The sequence below is a fragment of the Lactuca saligna genome, chromosome 2, assembly GCF_052625555.1.
Source record: "Lactuca saligna cultivar CGN05327 chromosome 2, ASM5262555v1, whole genome shotgun sequence".
NCBI classification, from domain to species: Eukaryota; Viridiplantae; Streptophyta; class Magnoliopsida; order Asterales; family Asteraceae; genus Lactuca; species Lactuca saligna.
The window spans coordinates 55,600,172-55,626,087 of NC_136418.1; the positions used below are offsets into that span (position 1 = coordinate 55,600,172).

The 25,916-nt window shown below is 35.3% G+C and overlaps 1 protein-coding gene and 1 long non-coding RNA gene across 5 annotated transcripts in view; one reads left to right on the top strand and one right to left on the bottom strand.

The window, feature by feature from the left end:
- Positions 1-10,859: 10,859 nt before the first annotated feature.
- LOC145029736 (germacrene A synthase long form-like) overlaps positions 10,860-25,916 on the bottom strand; it is a 31,801-nt gene continuing 16,744 nt past the window's right edge. Inside the window, exons 6-8 of the mRNA XM_078978212.1 lie at positions 18,749-19,037; positions 11,812-12,248; positions 10,860-10,877 (exon numbers count right to left, since the gene is read on the bottom strand). Coding sequence (XP_078834338.1) covers positions 10,860-10,877; positions 11,812-12,248; positions 18,749-19,037 — 744 coding nt within the window. The remainder of the gene's footprint in view (positions 10,878-11,811; positions 12,249-18,748; positions 19,038-25,916) is intronic.
- On the top strand, positions 20,539-23,883 carry LOC145030979 (uncharacterized). 4 transcript variants are annotated; one of them, XR_013676807.1, is made up of 7 exons: positions 20,539-20,847; positions 20,955-21,027; positions 21,530-21,631; positions 21,717-21,856; positions 22,206-22,299; positions 23,078-23,581; positions 23,679-23,883. It is a non-coding gene; the product is annotated as an uncharacterized LOC145030979 (long non-coding RNA). The 4 variants fall into 4 exon arrangements; XR_013676804.1 differs by having other exon boundaries at positions 20,539-21,027; positions 23,679-23,882; XR_013676805.1 differs by having other exon boundaries at positions 20,539-21,027; positions 23,360-23,581; positions 23,679-23,881.

The following is a 25,916-nucleotide window of genomic DNA, read 5'->3' on the forward strand; positions in this document are numbered from 1 at the left end:
TTCATAACTTATGGATTTAATTAAGGTTACACAATTTTTATTATTATTAATTGAAGAGACTCTTGAACCACCATAAATTGAGGACAAGTTATGGAGTTCCTCAAGTTATGGAGTCATAAAACCGTTTAATGAGGACAAGACTCTTCATTTTGTAACCTATAACAACTTTTATGAGTTTTAAAAAACTTAAATGTGACTTTTCATGTAACTTGAGGACAAGTTACAAAATCACATTTTAGAATGAACTATTACATTAAAATGGATTAAAAGCATATTATCACATAATTTTCTATTAATCTAAATTGACTCATAATATCAAGATAATTCAAAAAAAAAACATTTAGATTCCATCACTTATGGAGTTTAATGTTTGTTTAATGATGAAACTTTTCATGTTCCATAACTTAAGAACAAGTTATGGAATTCTTTAAAACATTAAGACCAATTTTTGTAACTCCATAAAAAAACTTTGAATCATTTTTTTTAAACGTTTTCATATCCATAACTTATGGAGGTTTCAAAAAAACTCTTTCGATCAAACTTTTAAAACTAATAAAATAATCATATCATTGTATATTTTACTAAATTTGACCTAATCTAACTCATATAACAAATGATTCAAATTTTACAAATAATTAGTTTTTCACAAAAACAAGTAATTATCTTAAGATTTGACAAACGTCATGTTTTTTTTTCCTTTTTTACAACTTTGAAAATAAAACATTTGCATCAATATAACAAAAAACAACTCATGGCTCTGATACCACTGTTGGGTTTTGAGCATTCTAACACTCCTAAGTGTACATGCAACCCTAAATACCTTGGATCTATGTTTTCTCTATTATACATGCAAATATGAATATTCCAAGGTATTACCTTATCTAGCATACAATTTATGATACTTGGGTAATAAAACAAGTTAGAATACATACCTTGTTGATGTAGCTTGTCTTAATGAAGCTTGAGTGCCTAATGCCTCAAGTGTGACACCTCAAATGGTTCACACAACACCATGGACACTTGGAATAACATTGAGAATAAAGATACTTGGTTCTCTCTAGTGAAATCGGCTAGCCCTCTTAGTGTACCCACACTATTGCCAATTTCACCAACCAAGGACATCTTTATATAGTGTGGAGACTAGGGTTAAACCCATGACCTTTCATTTCATATGATCAATGGGTTAAACTCTCCATGGACTATCCATGAAGCTTAGCCCAGCCTAAATGAATTTGGCCCACTACACATATATACCTAAGAGTCCATACTTAATTAGTTCCTTTTGATCATTTAATTAATTATAAATTAATTCTTGATCAATACTAATTAAATAATATGATTATATATTAATATATGAGAACTTATAATATATTAATATAAATCACTAGTATCCTTTTTCCTCATCTTGTCAATCCAGTTGTCCCGATGCCATGCAATCCAAATGGACCATACCGGGTCGGGTCAAGTCTTACCAATTATAGTTATGGACTTAGACATTAATCCAACACCTTTATGGTACTAAGTACACCATCTATACAGATCATAAAAGCCTCCTATATATTTTAAAACAAAAAGATCTGAACATGCGGCAACAGCGATGGGCCGAGCTGTTAAATGACTATGAATGCGAGATCAAGTACCATCTAGGCAAGGCTAACATGATGGCCTATGCCTTAAGCAGAAAAGAATAATCGGGTCGCCGAGTAAAAACACTAATAATGACCATCTACTTCCACCTGAATTAACAAATCAAGGAAGCTCAATTGGAGGCACTAAAACCAGAGAATGCACTGAATGAAGAACTATGCGGAATGTATAAGAATCTTGAAGTCAAAGAAGATGGAGCTTACTATTTCATGAGTCGAATCTAGATTGCAAAATTTGGAGGATTCAGAGACATGATCATGAACGAAGCACACAAGACACAATACTCTGTCCATCCGGGATCCGATAAGATGTACCTGGATATCAAACGACAATATTGGTGGCCGGACATGAAAGCAGAAATTGCTACCTACGTGAGCAAGTGCCTGACTTGCGCAAAGGTAAAGGTAGAAAATCATATGCACTCGGGATTGTTACAACAACAAGTAATACCCGAGTGGAAATGGGAAATGATTACAATAGATTTAATAACCAAATTACCTAAGACAATAGACAGATTGGATCGTATTTGGGTGATTGTTGATCGGTTAACCAAATCCGCCCATTTCCTGCCAATAAAAGAGGCATATAAGATGGAATGATTAACGCGAATCTACATAGAAGAAGTGCTAAGGTTGCATGGGGTGCCGATATCCATTATCTATGAGGGAGATAGTAGATTCACCTCTCGATTTTAGCAGTCGCTCCAGAAAGCATTGGGAACACCACCGGATATGAGCACAACCTACCACCCCTAAACTGACGGCCAAAGTGAGCGAACCATTCAAACGTTAGAAGAAATTCTTTGAGTTTGTGTGATAGATTTTTTCAAAGCATGGGATACCCACTTGCCCCTAATCGAGTTCTCGTACAACAACATTTATCACACAAGCATTAAGGTTACTCCTTTTGAGGTGTTGTATGGCCGAAAATGCAGATCACCTCTTTGTTGGGCAGAGGTAGGAGACACTCAGCTGGAAAGATAGAAAACACCGAACAACACTCTTACAAGACCCGCGGTCATTTGGGAAACAACAAAAAAATAGTTCAGATCAGGGCATAGCTCCACGCATTGCAAGACCCACAAAAGAGCTATGCAGATAGAAGGACAAAACCTCTGGAATTTCAAGTAGGAGATCAGGTTCTATTAAAGGTCTCTCCCTAGAAAGAGACGGTGCGGTTTGAGAAGCAGGGAAAACTAAATCCACGATACATCAGACAATTTGAGATTCTTGCCCGAATTGGTCTTGTGTCCTACAAGTTGCAGCTACCCACAGAAGTCGGCAGCATACACCCTGTGTTCCACGTATCAAATCTAAAAAAGTGCCTATCAGATAAAACTCTTATTGTTTGCATGGATGAGATCGAGGTGAACGAGAATCTCCTATTCATCGAAGAACCAGTTGAAATCATGGATAGGGAAGTGAAGCGTACAAAACAAAGTCACATTCTGATTGTGAATGTTCAATCGAATGCTAAGCGCGAACCGAAATTCACATGGGAACGTGAAGATCAAATGATGCAAAAGTAACCTCACCTTTTCTCTTGCTCCTAAGAATAGCTTTCAAAAGAATTTCAGGATGAATTTCCCTCCAACGGGGGGATGATGTCACACCTAGCATTTTAGAGCTAGGAAATTTTGTTCATGTGTAAATAACTCCTGGTGTATCTTGTAACCCTAATTTTGATGTTATACAAATTGTTCATTAAAAATTGACAACTCAAGTCAAAACTCCCTTGTGAAAGCTCTCAACCAAATTCAATACGTTGCATTCACTCAGCTTGGGTTTGTAACCCTAACTTCTCGGTTCAAAACTCTTAATGGACTACGACTCTCTAATTAGGCCTAATGGGCTAGTAACCCCTCAACTTGGTTCTTTTGAGCCAAACAAACTTAATCGGGCCCTAGTTGGGCCGAAAATTCATTAAGCAACAGTATTTTGGGCCATGAGACCCTTAGTGGGCCTTATTGGGTCGTGAATACCTTTCTTGGGGTAAAGTGGGCCCAATACTCCATTTAGCATTATTTTAGGGCTAAATTTTTTTTATTGGGCCTATTGGGCTGAAAACTCATCGCTTTAACCCTCATGGGATGAAAAAATATCCATTCGGGTATCATGTTCACGGATACCTCCCAAGCCCAAGCCCAAAAGTTTGTTTTTCCTTTCGCCCCTCCTATATATATATATATATATATATATATATATATATATATATATATATATATATATATATATCAAGGTTGCAGAAATCGTTCGGCGGTAGCTCGACGGTGGATTGGGGTCAAGGGATTAATCGGTTAGGCGGTGATTAATCGAAGGATTAATAGGAAACCATAAATATTTAAAAAAATATTAAAAAATTAATAAATATAACATTAATCCTAAGAATATAACATTATATATAATATTAATAAATTTAAATTTATAAGAATTCAACATTTCACAATAACAATAAATAAATAACAATTCTACATTTCACAATTATAGATTAAGCTATCAAAGAAATTGAGGCGACATCTACTTTCAAAGGCATATTCCTTCCTTTCTATTCAACATACAAAAGCTTATGGTTTTTATTCACCAAGATCTTGATAGCAATAGTGTTTCCAACTGCGGTTTATATCATCATAGTCTGGCTCATGGTTTGAGGGGTTTTAAATGTTGAAGGCCTTAAATTGCATACTAATCAAGAGAAAAGTTAGGATTTAAGAAAAAGATTCATCATATTGAAGTTCTTCATTAACATTTCTGTCTGGTTCCATCAAGAACGATAATGAACACTATGAGGATTTTCATCAAACAACTTGTGTGCATCAATCCTTTGAAATACGTGTGAAGTCAGATTCAATTGATGTGGAAGCATCCTTTGACATTCAGTTGTAGAAACATCCTATGACATTCAATTACAATGAACCTGAGAAACGGTAATCTCATAAAAAGTGTGAAATCGTTGTGAACTAGGTGTGAACTCAACCTTAACAATGAACCTGAGAAACGGATTCAATTACACAAATTTCGAAATAGGTGTAAAGTCGGAGACAATGGCTAACCATTTGAGAACTCAATAAATAATTACCTTAAGAGCAGACTCCCACCAATTCAAGTAGAGTTCCTAGAAACAAATTTGTGGTAGAAGACTACACAACAAAGACAATGGTAGAAGTCGGAGAGGATGGCTACGGTGGCTAGCAGGGGAGGAGTCAGAATTGTCGTTGCTGGAGGAGTCGGAATTAGATTGAATGTGATTGAATCAAAAAATCAAAAGGAACCCTAGCAGCAATTGAGGAGTTAAACCACCAGTCGAAACTACCATTGAAAACCAAAGCTCAAACCTTCAACCACCTGTTACATAAACTAAGAAGAAGAGAAGAAGAGATATTCAACCACCAATCCCATATCCCACATCGTTGGTGGAGGTAAATAATAGGTAGAGATATTCTATAAAAAGGAGCGACAATCCCCTTCGAAATGTAAAACTGTTGTGCTTTGGGTTGTTGGCTCCATTGGTCAGATGACTTTAGAATGAGCTAGAGTCACTATTAGTGTTCAAGTTGCTCCGAATTGGACTGGTTTTGACTGATATTGACCAAGGCTAGTTAATTAACCATCTAAAACCTATTCGTAGGCGGTTGGAGGTTGATAAGCGCCTAGGTGCCGATTAATCGGCCGCCTACACCGATTTTTACAACCATGATATATATATATATATATATATATATATATATATATATATATATATATATATATATATATATATATATAAGTGTATTGGTTTAAAATAGATGACACCTCATTTTTGTATAAAGGAAATCCATGCATAATACACAATATGTATCTATGTATGTAACAATGATCCTTAAGCAATACCCACTAATCTCCTTCCCTCTCCTCCTTATTTTTGACCGAGAAGCCTCACTACCCCCTCACTTCATTCATTTTCCAATCACAAATTCTCTCAACTCCCTATCTCTCTAAAAACACCAAAAACTATCTTCCCTCGTCAAAATTTTGTGAGTTTGTGTGTGTGTGGTTCCAAGAATTCTTCATCAGAACATAACTTGGTAAGCTACTTTACACTCAAGATGTTTTTATTTAATCTTATGCTAAGAAATTTTCCCTTCAACCACACCATTTCCTGTTTACTCACTAGAACTCTCTTGATTTCGAAAGCTTTCCTCAAGAAACTAGCTAAAGCCAAAACCCACTCCCTTCTTCCTCTTCACAACCAAGAAAACTCAAGATGAGCTTCATACCCCATTGTTTTCGAGTTTTACTACCTTTTTGGGGCAGCATACAAGCTAGTTTTGTGGTTAATCTTAGTATTATGCATGAATATGTGTATTTTTCATGATTATGTTGTGTTAATATGCCATGAAAACATGTTAACCACCCCTAAAATTTGAAAATCTTCCAAGCCTTGGTGATATTTGTAAACAAACTACTTGATGTAACTTTGTATAATGTTGGAAAGATTGAACATGTAAAAGTTACTAGAAAACCAAAGAAAGCATACAAAAGAGTCATACTTGACAATAAAGATAAACAAAATGGTCTTTTGGAGTTATTTTTGGTTTTTAATGGGCTTAAATTGACAATTCACAGTTTTATGGGCCTTATTTTCACAAGCCACGTTTTATGTGCCAAAAGTGTCATTTTTCATAAAAATGGGCCTTATTTGATAATTTAAGGTTTTAAGGGCCTAAAGTGCCAATTTTCATATAAATGGGCTTTATTTGACAAAACATGGTTTTATTGGGCCTAAAATGCCATTTTTAACAAAACTGGGTCTTAGTTATAAATTTTCGGCTTTAATGGGCCTAAAATGTCACTTTTAACAAAATGTGCATTGATTGTAAATTTCAGCTTTAATCAACTTAAAATGTCATTTTTAAAAATTGCTCATCAAATGTTCTTCATATTTTTATATTCCCTCCGTCCGAAAATTATTGTCTTTAGACAAAAAAAACACACAGATTAAGAAAACATTAATTAGCATAAACTTTCTTAAATAAAACGAAAAATATACCATTTTGTTACATTTAATTCTATGACAGTTACATTTAATTCCATTGTAGTTTTACTACTAATGAATGGTATTTTGGTAAAAATGATATTTATTTTTAGAAGTGGACAATTATTTTGGGACAAACCAAAAAGGAAATATGGACTATTAATTTGGGATGAAGGGAATATTTCATAAACAACAATTTCTAGATATTTTCTTCCGCATCCACCATTCGTATAAAAAGTGGGTTCTTATCAGGCGTACAACATCTTACGTGGGGCGCAGTCCCTTTGATCATATCTGAAGTCTCAGATGTGTCAGACACGTGTCGCATGCGAGGGTAAGGGCGACATGGGCAATCCGAGGTCTAGTCTTTGAGTACGCTGAGCTTACTCCTTTGTACACTTGTGGGTGAGATCATGCTCTACAACTTTTGTTTAGACCCCGTTGGCTAATTTAGACTTAAACTTTAAAGTTATATTTTTAACAGCCCGGGACAGGAAAAGTCTATTAAAAATTCATAACTTATTTATCTGACATCCGTTTTCGTATGTCTTTTTACCATTGTACTACTATTGACGAGATTTTCGATTCTCGTTTAGGTTGTGTCGGCTAAAAATCGTCATATTTCTATTTCGTATTTCGGGCTATGTACTGTTATGTCGAGTTTTATAAATATCATAACTTCATTATACGAAGTCAGATTTTGACGTTCTTTTTATCAACAATCTCGGTTTAACGAATACTACAACTATCATTTCGAGAGTTAAGGCAAAAATGCATTTTATTGAAAAGTCATTTTTTACGCAAAACAATGTTTTGCCGGTTGTGTCGCGGATCTTCGATTGGTCATAACTTCTTCGTTATAACTTGAATTTTAGTGTTCTTTATATTTTCGGAAATCGTATTACGATCTCTACCACTTTATTCATCCCAATTGAGATTATTGAATAATTTATTTTTGATGCTTATTTTCATCTCAATAAACTTCTATTTTTACTATTGCAAAATAAGTTACAATTTGACCTAGACTATTACATTGACTTGAAATATCGAGTTGTTACATTCATCAACTTATTAATTGCCAAATGGAACCAAGGACTTCAAAGGCTAATATGCTTTCCTTTCTATGGTTTTTTTTTAATCTTTCTAAGTCTTACAAAATGATATTTTGATGGGAATAAAACTAGTTTTATTTTGTTTAAAATCAAAGTCTTCTATGGCCATCTTTATGTTTATGAAACAATTTTTGAATAAAACCCAACAATTGGTATCAGAGTCATTTTTGTAAGATTAGTTAGATTATTTGTTAAGTTGATGAAATATTTTTTTTCGAAAAACATGGATGGTTTTCTCTTTACAATAAAAATTCATACATATTTTATATGACAACCTTAAAATGTTTATAGTCGTTATTTTTGAATAAAAGTTTACATGCACCTTTTTAGTAAAAAAAGTTGAATTATAAAAACAAAGAGTTGTTTTATATAATTTTGAGTATATAAATATGTATGATGTGCATAAATTGTCCAATGACCGTTGTGTTGTTGTTTGTGTGCATTTGTTGAAAAAATGGTTGTACTATCTATTTATTTATATTGTGTGTAATAATTAAATAGATTAGTTTTCTTCATTTAATTTTTAAGTAGCAGATTAGATTTTAGAAATAATTTATTTGTACAAAAATGTTACAATAATTAAAGATGGAGCCATTTTTTGAAAACGAAATGGTAATTTTTGCAACTTTGAAGTGTGCAGGAGCAAAGACAACCTTTCTGCAAACTGTTGTAAAAGTGTTGTTATTGGCAGCTTCCCTTGGAGCCGTTCGACCTAATGCAACCTTTTCTACAACTTTTTCTTAAAAGTATTTGTTGGGTGTAAAAATATGGTATATACTTTACTTTTCTAGGCTTTAATAGTTTTTGATCTAGAACCAAAAACTACCTTGGGTTTACGGTTCCTGTGGTGTTTGCGGTTGGGTGTGTTTGCGGCTGTAAACACGTTTACGGTTGTAAACGTGTTTGCAACCACTATTCCCTATATATATGTAAGTCTGAAATCTGCTTGCGTATCAATCAGATCCGTTTGATGGTGCGGAATCTCAATCAAACGGATGATGCCAGATTAAAATAGAAGAGAAGAATAAGAATAATAATATAAATCGTATATGATTTGATTAGAATGAAGTTCCTTACACAAGATTCACACACTAACACACACTTATGCTCCTTTCTCTCTCTTATGGCCGTACACTCTCTTCTGTTCATCAATCACTCCTCACCCACCTAACTCCTATATATCTATATATATATATATATATATATATATATATATATATATATATATATATATATATATATATATATATACTTGGGGAATATGGCACGTAAATGGGTTCACGACCGTAAATGGGTTTACGGCCGTCAACACAACCGTAAACATACATACAGCCGTAAACACCAAGTTGTTTACGGTTGTAGACCAAAAAAAAATATTTTCCTAGAAAAGTAAAGTATAAACCAATATTTTAGACCCAACAATATCCCCCTTGGTTTATAGCTTTCTTTTCTAATTGAATAAAAAAGCTCCTCTAAAAAGTAGTTGGATTTTCTTTTTAATCTTCAATGGGAGATTGGCTTCAGCATTAATCTTCAAATTCTTCACAGCATCAAGATGAACATATGAATCTTCTTTGAATGACTTCATCTTGAGCAATTAGGATTTTCTTCAGAATTTGACATTGAACGCACATTGGGTGAGGAGGCTTCTTGAATAGATTCTTGAAAGATGACGCATTCAGCTTGAAAATCTTCAAAGAGAATAAAGAGATCAAATTTTCTTGATCACTTCAGCAGGTTCATAAATAGCAGCAGACTGGTTGAGGAGGCTTCAATACAATCCATCACATAATCTTCAATTGCAACTTCACCTTGCTTCTGGGGTTGAAGGATTGAACGTTGAAAGAATAATCTTCATTTCTTGCTCATTCAAATGAGAATTCTTCGATTATCACGGATGAAGCCTTGGCTTAGAAATCTCAATACAATCTACATGAGTCTCATCTGCATCTGAATTCACTTTACAAGACAAGACAAAACTAAAAGAAAACTTAGCACACAATATTTTGGATTTTTTTTCATATCTTCTGAAAAATAAAACAGAAACAAAAATATTTTTGGAATTTTCAAAGTTTCTGAAAAATAAAACAGAAACAAACACATTTTTGAATTTTTTATTTTCTGATTTTTATTTGATTTTTTAAAATTTTAATTCTCCTCCTAAATTTGTGCATAGAGGAAAAATATGAACAAATTTAATAAAAACAAAAATATTTGGGATCAAACTTGTGAGACAGCCTTAACTTTGTTTACGAGTACCTTCACCTTCATGAATAGATCTGATCAATTGTCGGTATTGTGGTTCACTTAAACACAAAGGATGTTGACAAATTTTTCTAAATAAACATTTAGCTGATGATGACCACATGTATTGTTGTCCACTTAAATTAAGCAGTGAGATCTAAATACAACCTCAAAATGGTTCAATTATAGTTACACTAGAACATGTTCCCCACTTCCCGATATACCCTGATTATCAAGAACTTCCAAAGAAATCCTTACTTTAGATGCATATGTTGTGTCCCAGGCCGGATCTCTTTCAATCACGCAGAGGAAACAACATATGACAAACAGAGATAGAGGGATTGAGAGGTAGAATGTTTCATATGTTGTGTCTCATGTTAGATCTTCCGATCACGCAGAGGGGACAACATATGGCTAACAGATAGAAAGAATTTCATAGAAAAGGAGGTGCGTAGAGTTAGCATTGCATATGTTGCAATCCAGGTCGGATGTATTCCAATCACACAGAGGAAGCAACATATGGCTGACAGGTAGAAAGCAAGAAAATAATTTCTACAGACCTACTTTTTCAGAACCCCCCAGCCACACTATTATAACAAGAATTAAGGATATAAGTCCATACATCAAGGAAAAGTTAAGCCAAAATTCTAGATGCATATTAATTTAGTGTATCCCATAGGTTCCCATGTTTATGTCACTGCTCAATGTACCAGAGCGTCGTATGGTTAGTCCAAACAATTCTATCTAAATCCACACTGTCAAATCCTTCGAGCCTACCAGTACATTGAACACAAAGTCTAGACAATTCAGATTCAGTCCTTTACACATGTTTTAGACTGCCCATTATCACTTTCTTGATATCACCTGATTAACAAAACTAACGAAAAAACTATAAGAAAATAAAGAAAATTGTCTTTAAAATGAATCAATGAAAGATAAACTCAGGAGTATCGAGAAAAGAACTCGAACCATAATTCATAGATTGAATTTTCATCCAGAAGGTCTGAGAACAGCACGCATAATCTCAGAACAGATCCAAAAATTCTTCATGTCATTAAGCAATTACCCCATGTCTGATTCTTCCTTTCTTTCTTTCCTACAAAGGACACATACTCTCAAATAATGTTCTGAGTGTTGTACAGTTGAGAGATGTCCCCTATCATGTGCCTGGAACAGCCACTACCAACAAACCGAAGTCTGATGATATGCCTCCATAGATACTAAGACACAGAGCGGGACTAGTTGGTCTTCGGAACCCAGTCCATTTTGAAATTGGGTTGACCTTTGTAATCTATGTAAGGAACTTTCTCCCACGACATATCCTGCTTATCACAAACAAAAGATGAAGAGATATTAGAAGCATTAAGAGATTTAGGATATTGAACCTTTGGTACCCATCTATAGGTGGGTTTAACCCATTTCTTGTTCGATCCAATGGGTGCCTCACTACTTGCTTTTGAACTGGAAGTCAATCTTTGAGATGACATTGACTTAACCGGTCTTGGCTTCACAGGAGCATCTCTTGGATTAGACTTCTTAGCCGGCATTCCCTACTTTTTCTTGGGAATTGAATTCTTGGCCTTGTGGGTTAAACTCTTTCCTTCGTGGTATTCCAGTCGCCATTTCACGATTGTGATCTCAAATGATTTCCTTTGGAGAATCTCCCTCTTGGCTGGTTCTGCTATCCTTGTGCATAGTATGGAACGTATGTGCGATTTGGACAGTTTCTGGCAATGTGTCCAAGTGTTCCATAGTGAAAACATGTCTTTTTCTTCACTGGGAAGTTGTTTCTTCCTACCCCTAGTGGCGTACCCTTGCCTTGTTTCTGGTTGTTCCCATATGCACACTTGCAACAAGCACTCTGTTTAGCTTGAATTTGTGGCCTACATTTACCAACAGCAGGTTGATTAGTAGCAACTGAGTTTGAAGCAACAGATTCAGAGTTCAAGGAGACATTGGTTTGTTCAATAGAATTTGCAGAACTAGAATTAGTCATGATCTCCTTGTCCACATCATCTACTACTTTACCTGCACATGAAGTAGAAGCATCAGAAACGTTCACCTCAACATTCTCAATTGGCCCTGATTGTTTAGTCTTAACTGAAGCTGGAGTTGGTTCAGGGAGTGAGCCAAACTGAGCAGGTGTCTCTTCCTCATTGGTCTTAAGGGGTGGGTTATAGTTGTCATTAAAGGGAGGTGGTACACTGTGATACCCTAACCCGTTAGTTTGATTATCTTTGAATGTTAATTGTTTTTCAATAATCGATGCAACTACCTCACTTCACACATCAAAATTTGTTAAAGTTGAATTCAACATCTATATATCTTGCTTTTAATGCATCAAGTTCGGCATTCACAGCATCAAAATCTTTCTTAAAATATCTATAATGAACGCATTTGTCACCGTACTCTGACTGTAATTTCTTAAAGTCATTAGTCTTGGCCTCTAATTGCTCTTTTAATGGTTTCAGGCCTTTCCTAAGTTGGTGACCCTCATGTTTAAGTTTCTCATTTTCTCTTTTTAATAAATCGATGTGTTCATGTAAATTTTTAGCAGTTTTAATGCAAGTTTAAGAGCATGAAACATCATTGACCGGAATGATTGAGGAACTCATTGATTAAAAATATGCCCTTTGACTTAAAACTTAAAAGTCAACCTTGAAAGTAAAAAAAATCAAATATAAAAGTCAAACTGAAAAGCTAAATTTGAAATTTTGAAAATTAAACGGGAAAGTTAAAGTTTAAAGTCATAGGTCGAACTTCAAAGTCAAAGTCAATATTTTAGGTCAAAGGTCAAAAATTAAAAACAAAATTTTTTGGTTGAAAATGAAATTTAAAAATAAAAAGAAATTGATTTTAGGGTTAAAAGTGACAATATTGCAAAAATGGGTTAGAAACGGAGTCCTTTTGAATTAAATTCAGAAGGAGATTAACATCTAGCAAGCTAGATGAGTTGGAAGGGGTGCTAGTTGTTGATGGGAGATGTTGCGAGTTCGATCCTTGCAAACTCCAAAACCCTTTTGAATTATTTACTGCAGGTCCGAGAATGAAGCTATTTAATTTAAAATGTAAAGGCTTTTAACGTGTTCCTTGCTAGTTTAACTGTTAAGGCGTTCAGTTGAAGAGGCAGGGTACCTGGTACGATCTCCGACACCTCAAATTTCCCCCCCTTTTTTAATAAGATGCTGTGAGGACAAGAAGTCACTTAGCCGTGAACTGCGGGCCCTAAACGTCCGTGGGTTGTAAATGAATCGGGCTGTAAATTCTAGAAACCCTAGCCGCAAACGCCGCCGCCGAGAAACCCTAGCCACAAACTGATTATGGCCAAGAACCCTTCAATGGCCGTAAACCTTTCAAAAAACAATGTTTTCACACTTTTTGGCTCCAAAACTCGAGCAAAAACTTGTTTTTATCAAAAATCCAAAGAACAACCCCCCCCCCCCCCCCTAAATTTTCAGAGATCTATCCAAAAACGCAAAAGTCGTTTAAAAATAAGAGAAAATGCGCTCCATATCTGCAAAAATTGATTGATACAATCCAAGCACTGATACCAATTGTAAGTCCTAAATCTGCTTGTGTATCAATCAGATCCGTTTGATGGTGCGGAATCCAAATCAAACATATGATGCTATATCAAAATAGAAGAGAAGAAGAAGAATAATAATATAAATGTTGTATGATTTGATCAGAATGAAGTTCCTTACACAAGATTCACACACTAACAAACACTTATGCTCTTTTCTCTCTCTCTCTTGGCCGTACACTCTCTTATGTTCATCAATCACTCCTCACCCACCTAACACCTATATATATACTTGGGAAACATGGGTCGTAAATGGGTTCACGACCGTAAATGGGTTTACGGTCGTAAACCTGTTTATGGCCGTAAACACAACCATAAACATACATACAGCCGTAAACACCAAGCTGTTACTGGTCCTAGACTGAAAAATATATTTTCCTAGAAAAGTAAAGTATAAACCAATATTTTAGACCCAATAATATATATATATATATACATATATATATATATATATATATATATATACATACATATATATATATATATATATATATATATATATATATATATATATGTATATATATATAGCTAGTAGAGTCATAAGGGTGGGGGTTAAGTGTGTGTAAATCAAGGTGTTATAGACACAGAAAGTGAGAGAGAAGAAGAGTGTATGTGTGTGTGTGTCTCATATGTATGGAGCATCATTCATATTATTGAATACATCATAGATTCATCATCTTCTTCTTCTCTTTCTTCCATATTTGACCTTGCATCATCCACTTGATTGAGATTCTGCACCATCAAGTGGATCTGATTGATACATCAAGCTAATTTTTAGGACTTATAGTTGGTATCAGAGCTTGGATTAGATCAATCATTTTGGCAAGATCTGGATCAGTTTTGAACTTTTTCTTATAGGATTTTACGTCTTTGGATAGTTTTTGAAAAAATATTGGAGGTTTTTTCTTTGTGTTTTTCATAAAAACGACTTTTTGATCGAGTTTTGGAGCTAAAAAGTTGAAAAATCGTGTTTTTGGCTGTAAACCGTTCATCAGTTTTCGGCTGTAAACGGGTTCTCAGTTGTAAACTCCTTGTGTGTACGGCTGTAAACCCTTGGGCTATAAGCTCGTTTACGACTAGGGTTTTATGGCGCTTTCGGCATCCAAAGAGTTTTTGGCCCAACTCGGTTGCGGTCCTCGAGTTATCATCCCAGCAGGTGTCTAGCCCACGTGTGCAGTCAACAGCTCACGTGTGTTGTCTAGTTCAGTCAGTAGCAAATATTCAAAAATCTTGGTGGGAGTAAGATTCGAACCCGGGTCTCTCCAACACACAACCCACGCCTTACCAATTGATCTAGTAAGCCAGATGTTAAACATCATCCCTGATTAATTCAAATAGCTTCGAAATTTCGCTCCTATTTTCGGATTTTTAAGAATTTTAGCCCAAAATCAATTTTTTTTTTTAATTTTAAAATTCCATTTTTTACTCAAAATTTTGGTTTTTAATTTTTGACTTTTGACTTTGATTTTCAAGTTTGACCTTTGACTTTAAACTTTGACTTTCTTGTTTAAATCTTCAAAATTTTACTTTTAGCTTTCGGTTTGACTTCTAAGTTTGACTTTTTAAGCTTTACTTTTAAGGTTGAATTTTGAGGTTTTAAGTGAAAGGGCAAATTTTTAATACAATGAGTTCCTCAAACATCCTGGTCAATGAAGATTCATGTTCTATATCTTGTGAAGCTACAATTAAATTTTTTCGTGAACAAAATGATTTACTAAAAAGAGAAAATGAGAACCTTAAATATGAAGGATATAGACTTAGGAAAAGTCAAAAACCCTTAAAAGCTTAACTAGAGGCCTTAACAAAGTACTTTAGAAAACTTCAAGAAGAATACAGTAATAAATGTGTGAATTATGATTATGTTAAGGGACAGCTTACATGTCTAACTGCCGAGCTTGACACATTGAAAACCAAATTTGAAAATGCTGATTTTAACTTCAAAAAGTTTGATGTGTCAGGTGAGAAAGTTGAGACTATGATTGAGAAACAACTGGAATTTAAAGATAAACAAACTAAGGGTCTAGGGTATCACAGTGTATCACCTCCCTTCAATGACAACTATAACCCACCCCTTGAGACCAATAAGGAAGAAATTCTTGCCCAGTTTGGCCAACTCCTGAACAAACTTCAGTTAATGCGAAACAATCTGGGCCAACAGAGGATATTGAGGTGAACGTTTCTGATGATTTTACTTCTTGTGCAGGTAAAGTAGCGGAAGATGAGAACAAGGAGGACAGTACTGAACAAACCAATGACTCCTTGAACTCTGAATCTGTTGCTTCAAACTTAGTTACTTCTAAACCTGTTGTTGGTAAATATAGGCCACCAAAACAAGAGAAACAAAGTGCCTAATGCAAGTGTACTTGTGGGTGTTGGATTAGTGTCTAAGTCCATAACTATATTTGGTATGCACTTGACCCAACAATAGCATGGTCCGTTTGGGTTGCATATCATTAGGACAATTTGATAGGATGGACTTTTGAGAAGATGTTATTCATAGTTTATTAATATATTATAAGTTCTAGTATATTAATATGAAATCATATTATTTAATTAGTATTGATCAATAGTTAATTTGGAATTAATTTTGTGATCAAAAGAAACTAATTAAATATAAGGCGTTGATTTGGTAAATCATTCATTCTTATAAAAGTGGGCTTATGATCCATAGTTCTTCACGTTCGTCTAAACCCATGTGGTAACTCATGGATGTTCCATGGATGTTTTAACCCATGGAGCATGAGGGATATGGAAAGTCATTAGGGTTTACATGGTGTAACCCTAGTTTGCCACACTATATAAGAACTCCTCTAGCTCATGAAATTGGCACTTAAGTGGAATACTAGAGGGCTAGCCGATTTTTGTCTATAAGGAATCTCTTCTAAAGTTATCCTTTGTTGTAGATGTGTTGTGATTCCACTTGAGGCATTCATACTACTGGTTCTAAGCTCGTAAAGGCAAAAGGTTCAAGGTTTCCAACAAGTTACAAGAAAAGGTATGTTATCTAACTTGTTTTATTACCCAAGTATCAAAGTTTTGTATGCTAGTTAGGGTAATACCTTGGAAAGTTCAAGTTTGCATGTATAATAGGGAAAAACATAGATCCAACGTGTTTAGGATTGCATGTACACCTTAGGAGTGTTAGAATGCTCAAAACCCTTTAGTGGTATCAGAGCCTAGGCTTGTTTTCAATTATACTTGATGCTACTTGTTTTTTAAGCTTGAAAAATTGATTTTATGTTGTTCTGGACAATGAACTCGCTGTATCCAAGGTATTTACACCCCGTTCCCGAGTTCAAGTTAAAGAGAGAAAAGAAAGGAAATGGGTGGAAGTGGGAGGAAAGTAAGAGAAATTGGTGTTCCCGAGTTTCATTAAAGGAGGGAAGTGGAAGGAAATGGAGGGATCACTTTCCCTCCTAACTTTCCTTCCGATTTGGAAGGATTTGGAGAGAAAGAACAAAATGTTTAACTTTCCTTCCATTTCTCTCCAACTCGAGAACACAAAACACAAATTTCTTTTCCTTTCTCTTCTCTTCTTTTTTCTCCTTACTTTCTTTTCTCTTTTCTTCTATTCTCTGCTACAACTCGAGAACGGGGTGTTAGAGCTGCATGTACTCCTTGTCTTGCTAATCAGTACCGTTTGACTATGAAATATTCTGGTTTGACTATGAATCATTCAAGTTTTTCTCTGAAATGTAGACAAGAACCAACTTGTGTATATTTCTAATTGGATTATGGTTACACAATGATTATAGTGATAGTTTTTTGTCACATGACAGATTTCTTCAAAAATTCATTTTTCTAGACATGGCATTCAACTTTCAAAGTTCATACATGTATGGATTTTAAGGATTATTTTAGTAATTTTTTGCTTAAAAAAAAAGATAATTTTATATTTTTTAGCAGGACAGATAGAAGATGACGAAAGTGCTAAAAGAGCATGTGAGCAATTTGGTTATCCTCTAATGGTAAAGAGTAGAAGGTTGGCCTATGATGGAAAGGGGTATTGACAATATTGTAATATATTTATCATCTGCAGCTCTAAGAGGATTTGGTCATGGTTTATATGTTGTAATCAATTTACCTTATTTTTTATTTGGTATAGATTACACTTTATAATGAGTCGTTGGGAGGAATGGTGGGGATATTGTTGTTAACAGAAGGATGCCTGAACGTAATGTAATCTTTTTATTTATATCTATTGAATTATATTGTCATTCTTTTGATTTGTTATTTTTTATTTTTCAATGTTCATTGATAGCAAAGCTTAACACAAGTTTGTTTCATGGTATACATGTTTCCTCTTATGAGTCACATTATTATATTTTTCAACTAGGCTACTACTTTCCATAAAACTGGTCACAATTCAAGTAAGCTACAAATTTGTTTCTCACCATGTTTATAATTGACATATGAACAAAAGAACAAGTGGAGGTATGGAAACCAATTGTGGATGTTGTTTATGTGAAAGGATAAGCTTTCAAAATTTCTTCGAATCAAAATTGGTTGAACAATATACTTTGAAAATCTCTTTCAATTATAGTAATGCAATTAAAAAATACAAATATACATTCATTTTTTTACCGTGTTTGTAAATGGGAGAATTGCAAAGAATAGCATACTTTACTGTCATTACCAATTGAGGCAATATACACTAGTTTGACACAAATGCAACACCGTCCAACCACTGCAACGCGGGGAACACCCTTCTAGTTTAAAATTAATTTTATACAGGCTTTTGGGTGTGATTTTGTTTTGTATGTTTAGCACATAAAAGACCACATCAAACTAGTTTAAACTTAATTTTCTTCGTCATGCTGATTTTACAAATTTAGCCTCATGTTAAACTTGCAATTCTCCAAATATGCCTTCATTTTCTTAAATATATTAATAAACATAATTTAAGACTTTAACTTGACAATCGCTAATAAGGGGGAAAAACATACCGTTACACACTTAGTTACATAGCTGAGTTACACAATAAAACATCCAAAAGAATCCATAGCAAGAAATTTTAATTTGACAAGAAAGTATTATAATAAAATGTCAATTACAAGTATAACCAAATTGAGCGCAAACATACCCAACAATACAAAAAGCAACATTTTGTGTAAATATAATACTTGTATTGCAACCTAGCAATTTTCGAGACTTGGTGCAGGTGTAACGAACAAAAGGGTAATATAGTCTTTTAAGGTTTTATCAGGAAAGGTGAACCCATCATCGAATTTGTATACAACATCAATCATTCTTGCAAGATTCAAAATAGGAGTTAGTAGAGCCATTGAGACCTCTGTAGGCTTTAGACACCCTTCATTTATATCTTTCCATGCATTTTCAATCATCTTCATGAGATCTTTGATTGCCAGTTCTTCAGATACATTGTATTCCTTGATATAAGCATCAACACTTGTAGCCGATTGTCCCCGTTTCCTCTCAAACTACAATTTGCATTGTTAAAAGACATGAAGTTATGATGGATATATTGTTTTGGAAAATCTACCTAAAAGTCTTTATGTTTTGACCCCATTACGATTTAGCTTTTATCTTTTTTTAGTCAATTAAGTCTTGAAAACCGATTATTATTTGCATTTTGAGTCTTTTAACCGGTAAACCGGTCACAAAAAGAATATGATGACTTTTTTTTGCATTTCGAAAAGTATTTATGTTTTGATCTCATTAAAGATTTAGTCCTTATCTAGTTTTTTTTGTAAGATAAAGTCTTATCTTACTATTATCTTATTATATTTCTTTACTCTTATCATATAATATTCTCTATAAAATAAACATAAAAATCTATAAGTTACAAAAAAGTTATCTTTAGAAAAAAAATTATTAAACAAATGATAACAAAGCTGTTAAAATCATGATCTTGATCCTATAATTATATGAGCACCTAGGTAAAATGATCTATATTAGATATGTGTCTTTCATGTTTTAAAGAATATTAATGTAAGTACTTGTAATCTTTTTATTTTTGATTTATTTTGTTGCAATAGATAGACTGTGAATATGGATCCAACTATTGGTGTATCCTTATGTTTTGTATTTGATCCGCTGTGAATATGGATCCAACTATTGGTGTATCCTTATGTTTTGTATTTGATCCGCTGTTTGTGTCTTTGTGGCTTTTAGATTGTGCATAACCCAACAATATACCATAAGAATAATATAAAATAAAACAATCCGTAAGACATAAATATTATAAAAATTGCTATTTTTGAAAGAAAAAATCTATTTTCATAATACATATTCTCAATTAAACAAAAAAATATCATAAGATTAACGTAGGATAATAAAATTTGTTAGACAAAAAAAAATGATTAGGATACTAGGATAATATTAAAAAATTAAAAATAAATATATTTTTAAAAAAATCGTTATATTTTGATTTATTTTGAAAAAAAAATCCTCAAATTCTTTTCATGACCGGTTTTACCGGGTAAAGAGATCAAATTGCAAATAATTGATGTTTTTTTTGTCTTATTTGACTAAAAAAATGATACAATGGGATCAAATGCATCGACATTTGATTAGATTTTCCTAATTTTTTAATGGAATTAACAAGCACATAACTTAATTTGGTAAGTTATATATGGATGTTGTTCTTTTAATAGAGTACAATGACAATGGGTTAAAGTGTATATATATATATATATATATATATATATATATATATATATATATATATATATATATATATATATATATATATATATAGAGAGAGAGAGAGAGAGAGAGAGAGAGAAAGGGGTGTTTAAGTATTCTAACTAAGTATTATGTAGATATAGGAATAAATATAGACGGATCATTCTAAAAGAGTATTTATCTAATGTTACATTTAATGAATATTTTTAAATTAATTAATTTGACATTATATTAGGTAGTTATTTATGAAAATAATATAATTGACTTTTCCTAACCTTAAATTTTCCACCTTTATCTATCAGATGAATATTGTGTGCTCGTGAAATTGAAGTCTAGACCTGGGCTCATGAAATTGAAGCTGATAATCGGGAAGTCTAAAAGGAAGGGAAGTCTAAAAGGAACGAGATGAGTAGATGATACGTGTGGGAGAAGCAGTGTCGGAAATCAACCCTTGGGTCTTCTCTTTCCCCGCCTCCACAATGTCAGAGAAGGAGTGTCAAAAATCAACCCTTAATATCGTTGCCGCCATCCAAAAAATTTCCGCCGTCCTTAAGGTCACCTCCAATTTCGGATGTGTTGTTACCCTCACTCAACAAGACGATGGTATGTATCATTTGAATGAATTTTCCAGCACCCCTCTTTTCTTTGCTTTCTTCCAGTTTCATTAACAGTATCAAGCCCTTATTCTGTCCCCCTCTCTTGAATCAAAGTGCAAATAAATACCACCATAATATCATCAAGACAACCACATCAGTAGTCATATTCAGTGTCGGCCTATCAGAGGTGAGTTGTTTTTAATTTTCTGTTCGACATTTGACATTGGGGTTTCTTAATGCTTTCTCCTTAAGCACATTCTGTTTAATGGTACACTCGAGGTGTGGGGAAAGGCGATTTCACAGTAATCTTGTTCAATCAGGGCAAATGGCACAAAATTACAATTACACTTTCTGATACCAAGTTATTCCAATTTAACTCTTTCTTGACTTTAGTTTCATGGTTAGAGTTTAGGTGGAGGGTTATTTTGGAAGGGTTGTTGTGTTTTAGCTTGGTAGAGTTCTTGTTATGGTTTTCAATGGCTGTAGGAGGAGGTTGATTTGATGAGCTATTTGGACCTTTTTATCCTTGGAGGGTCTAATGTTTCTTGTGGTTTCGATATTTAGTTTCGACCTTTTTTTTCTTGTAGCTGGATTGTTAACACCAAAAGAGAAACTAAATAGGAATATAGGAATATATGATACGTACTTATCCTTCATGTTTAATACCCTTATTGTGTTGTGATTTATAGGAGCTTAATATTCAAAGACTACCAATTCCTACAAGGGTTGCCCCAACCTAATCATGTGAGGAACTCCATTGCATATTTTTGACTCTTTCTTGACCTGATTAGGTTTGATTCCCTCAAGCACAAGATATTTCCTATGTATTTACTATTTATGCATTTTTTTTTATTTGGATATTTTTTTTTTCAACAGAATGCATACGATAATTGAATCTTGAATTCCAATTCTATCGAAATGGAATCATTAATTCCAATTCTATTGGAATGGAATATGAATATTTTCTCACTGATTTATGCATGTTCTACACTTCTTGGTGTAACTCCCGTCTCGAGGTATTAGTTATTTAATTTTTCTTAAATTATAGTTGTGCCTAATATGGAAGGAAAAGAATATTGGTTTTGGGTTTATGCACTTGGGCCAAGTATTGGGTAGCCCATAAGACGTATGATGGGCGTAGCCTGGACGTACGCGTGGCGAAATGGACCGCTATCGAATCAGGGACGCACACACTTACATGCAACGTAAGTGAGCAAATAGGAAAACCCTAATTTAAGGGTTTAAGACCTATATAACCCCATTATAGCCTCCCTCTAGATTCTTACCAGCCTCCTCACCCCAAAGAAACCCTAATACGTCCTTACTTTCTCTTTTGTGTGATTTTGCTCCTTGTGATGGTTTTAGTGAGAAAGAAGTTGTGAAGAAGGAAAGCAAAGGTTGGAGAAGAAGCTTGACCTCAGAAATCCGGTCTAGACTCAGTCTTTATCACCAAAAGAAGGTATAAAGCACTGGACTTTCTTCCTCATATGCTAGATCTAAAGTTATTGAAGTTTTAAACCTTTTTAGGTCCAAAGGTTGGACCTTGATCATGGAGTTTCGTTTTTGAGCTTGGATTGCCATCCTTTGGGCTCAAAGCACCTCATTAGCAATAAAGTTTCGATCTTGGAGGTTTGCATGAGGCCATGCAAGAGATCTAGTCATTTATATGGAATTAGGATATTGCTTTTTGAAGTTTCAGTCGTTTTAAGTTACCCAAGCCATCAAGTAAGGAACTTTATGGCATAGGATAGAAAATAAGACATGGATCTGAATTTGTAGCTTCTGAATCGAAGGATTAAGCACTTAATAGGAAGTTGGCTTAATTGGGTTGTACGTTGGGCGTACAAGGAGGTACGCACGGAAAACAAGCCAGCAGCCAGTACGCTCAGCGTACCTTGGGGTACGCCCCGCGTATTTGATCAGTTTGGGCTTCAAGTATTTGGGCCTCAGTGTGGGTTGTGCTTTGGAATTAGAATCTTTGGGCCTTAGGAGTCATCAGAAGTCAGTGAATATGGGCCTTGTTTAAGTGTTGGGCCTAGAGTAAGGCCCAATAAAGAGATTTGGGCCCAATATAGAAAATTGGTACCATTAGTGGGCCTTTAGTGGGCTATTGGAGGACTTGGAAAGAATTGAGGGTTTGGGCCATGTTTGTGACCCACACCATAGCAGGGGTAAAATGGTCATTTTACCCTGAGGTTTGTTATCAGTATTTGATTTTGTATTTATGGGATTTGTAGCCGAGGAATTCCACAGTAGCAGTCAGACAATTTCAGATTTAGCATCTTAACAGCCAGCGTTACGAGGTGACTTTTCCTTCTAGTAGGAATGGGTCTATAACCACAATGCCGGCCCATTTAGTTAGTAGTAGTTCGAGACCTCGGTCCGATGCAGTAGTTGGAGTGCTTGATGTCTTTGTGATTCAAGCATGTTTTGTGTTATGTGTTCCGGACTCTGGTCCGATGTAGTATGCAGTATATGTGTTCATGCTAGTTGATATGTTTATGCTATGCTATGTTTAGTGAGTTTTCGGACTTCGATCCGATGCAGGGGACAAGCTCCCAGTCAATTCCGCACTTCGGTCCGATGCAGTTTCCGTACTTCGGTCCGATACAGGGGACAAGGTCCCAGTCAGTTCTGGACTTCAGTCCAATGCAATTTCCGGACTTCGGTCCAATGGCAAGGCCCTGGTTAGTTCGGACTTTGGTTCGATGAAGTTTCCGGACTTTCGTTCGATGCAGTGGGTAAGGCCCAATAGTTGTTTATATGTTATTGTATGGTATGTGGTTGTTTGGGGAGCTCACTAAGCTTTGTGCTTACAGTTTCAATTTTTGGTTTCAGGTACTTCCGCTAGCAAAGGGAAGAGCTCGGGTTGATGACATCGCACACACCACCGTTTCAGTTTTATCGTGGGAGTTTTATTCAGATATTTTGATATGATTGATATAGGTTTTGTTTTGACACAATTACTATGACTTTTGAGTTAGTTATTCCATGGTTGTTATTATATATGACATTCGTTGATGTGAATTTTAGTAATATTAAAACAAAAAATTTTGGGTCGTATTTTGGGTCGTTACAAGTTGGTATCAGAGCCATGGTTTGAGGGATTCAGGGACACTTTCGGGTGTGTCTAAACTCAAACTAAGGAAATGGTAATAGATTTTTAAATGAAAAACATTTTCAAAAAGAATTTTTGTAAAAGAACTTAGAAAGAAAAAGAGTTTTTTTAAAAAGAGAAAAGGGTGTGGTGCATGTGATAAGTCGAGCTCAAGTAAGTAGTTCTAAATTACCCATAGAATTTTATGTTATGATTATCAGTTTCAGTTTCAGTAGAACAACATGCTAGAATAGGACTAAGGATCTAGAAATGATGCCTTATGTGTTTGCTTTATGTGTTTCAGCTTTATGAGAATTGCATGCTAGTTTTGAGTAGAAAAATGTAGGATAGCATGTTTAGGTTATGCTTGATCGTATGAGCTTAGCATTGTATGCTAGTATAGTTTCTCGTTATGAGAATAGATTTGTTGAGTAGTTTCTGTGTCCAAATGTTGCTTGCTTTGTGCTTTGGGGGAATCTGAGTGATGAGAGTTAGCCATTAGGTGAATACGTCACGTCACATGTGATTAGGGTTGAATAATCTCAGAGTGTTGGATTTGGCCATATTGCGCAACTCTCGTTTGAGTCTAACCATTGTGGGGACGAGTCTTTTACTCGAAAGATTATCTGAGCCTCGTCACATGTGATGGTATTCAGGTGATAACTAATTGGCATTACAAGGAGGCCCTCAACAGTTGAGGATAGGTTTGGGTCGGAGATTTCCCTAGGGTAAGCCTAGGATGAGAGAAAGAGAGAGCAGTAGTAGTAGAAGTGACTTGGTGAGTCGAGGCAGCTCTTCAGGAAAGTATGGATAGATGTGGAACGTAGTATGGGCCCGTACTACTGAGAGCAGAGGATTCGTACTTGAATCAAGGAAGGCTGAGGCGAGACTAGGAAACTTGTAGTAGTAGTGATCCCTCGAGATATATTTGTGTTTCTGACGTTTGATGTGATGTGTTTTCAGAATGGTGGTTTTACGCCCTAGACCAGTAGGCGGTAGTTCAGGTGCCAGTGAGGTGTCAAGATCAGGCTCGGGGGTCGAGCACTTGGATGAGCAAATGAGGGAGTTTTTTCTCCTCATAGATTACTCGTATCATACTTGAGCATACTCCTGTGATCTTTGGTTCGATCAAGGTGGGTATTTTAGAGCTGATGGATGAGAGGTTGAGCACATTCCGGGCTGAGGTGGCGACCATGATGGGGTCGCGCACACTCACTTTCAGGGAGTTCAGAGCTTGTGGAGCTCCTGATTACCATGGGGCGCGAGATCCCATTGCGAGTACTAGATGGTTGGCAGATGTCGCCAAAGCATTCCGCACCAGCGGATGTCCCGAGGGGGATAAGGTCAGATTAGCATCCTGTCTTCTGAAGGACAGGGCACGCGATTGGTGGGAGGAAATTGGACACATCATCAAGGATGACGCAGCACTTGATGCGATGACTTGGGCTGATTTTACTACCAGGTTTAGAGCCGAGTTTGCATCGGTTATTGAGGTGAAACACTTAGCCAGGGAGTTTCAGGAACTTACTCAGACTACAGAGACTGTGGCAGAGATTACTGCCAAGTTCAGGGAGAGGGCTCTTCTTGTTCCTCAGTATGAAGCTGATGAGGAAATGAAGAAGGCCCGTTATCATGAGATGTTGCGGAGTGATATCCGCCAGTTTGTGAGCCGGCCCAGCTGTAAAACGTTGGATGACATGATTGCTAGGGCTCGTGAGAGAGAGATTGATTTATAGATGGAGAAGAAGAGGAAGCCAGAGGCGGCATCTGGCACTGGGAGTTCGGGAAAAAAGCTCAACATATCCGATCATAGATCCAGAGGACAGTAGAGCCATAGTCAGTGTGGCAAGTGTGTGAGATTGCACGATGAGGCGTGCAAGGCAGGTAGTGCCGGTTGCTACAAGTGCAGCCTGATCGGGCATATAAGTAGAGATTGTACAGCTACTACTACCACCATATCATCTGATCTGATTTGCTTC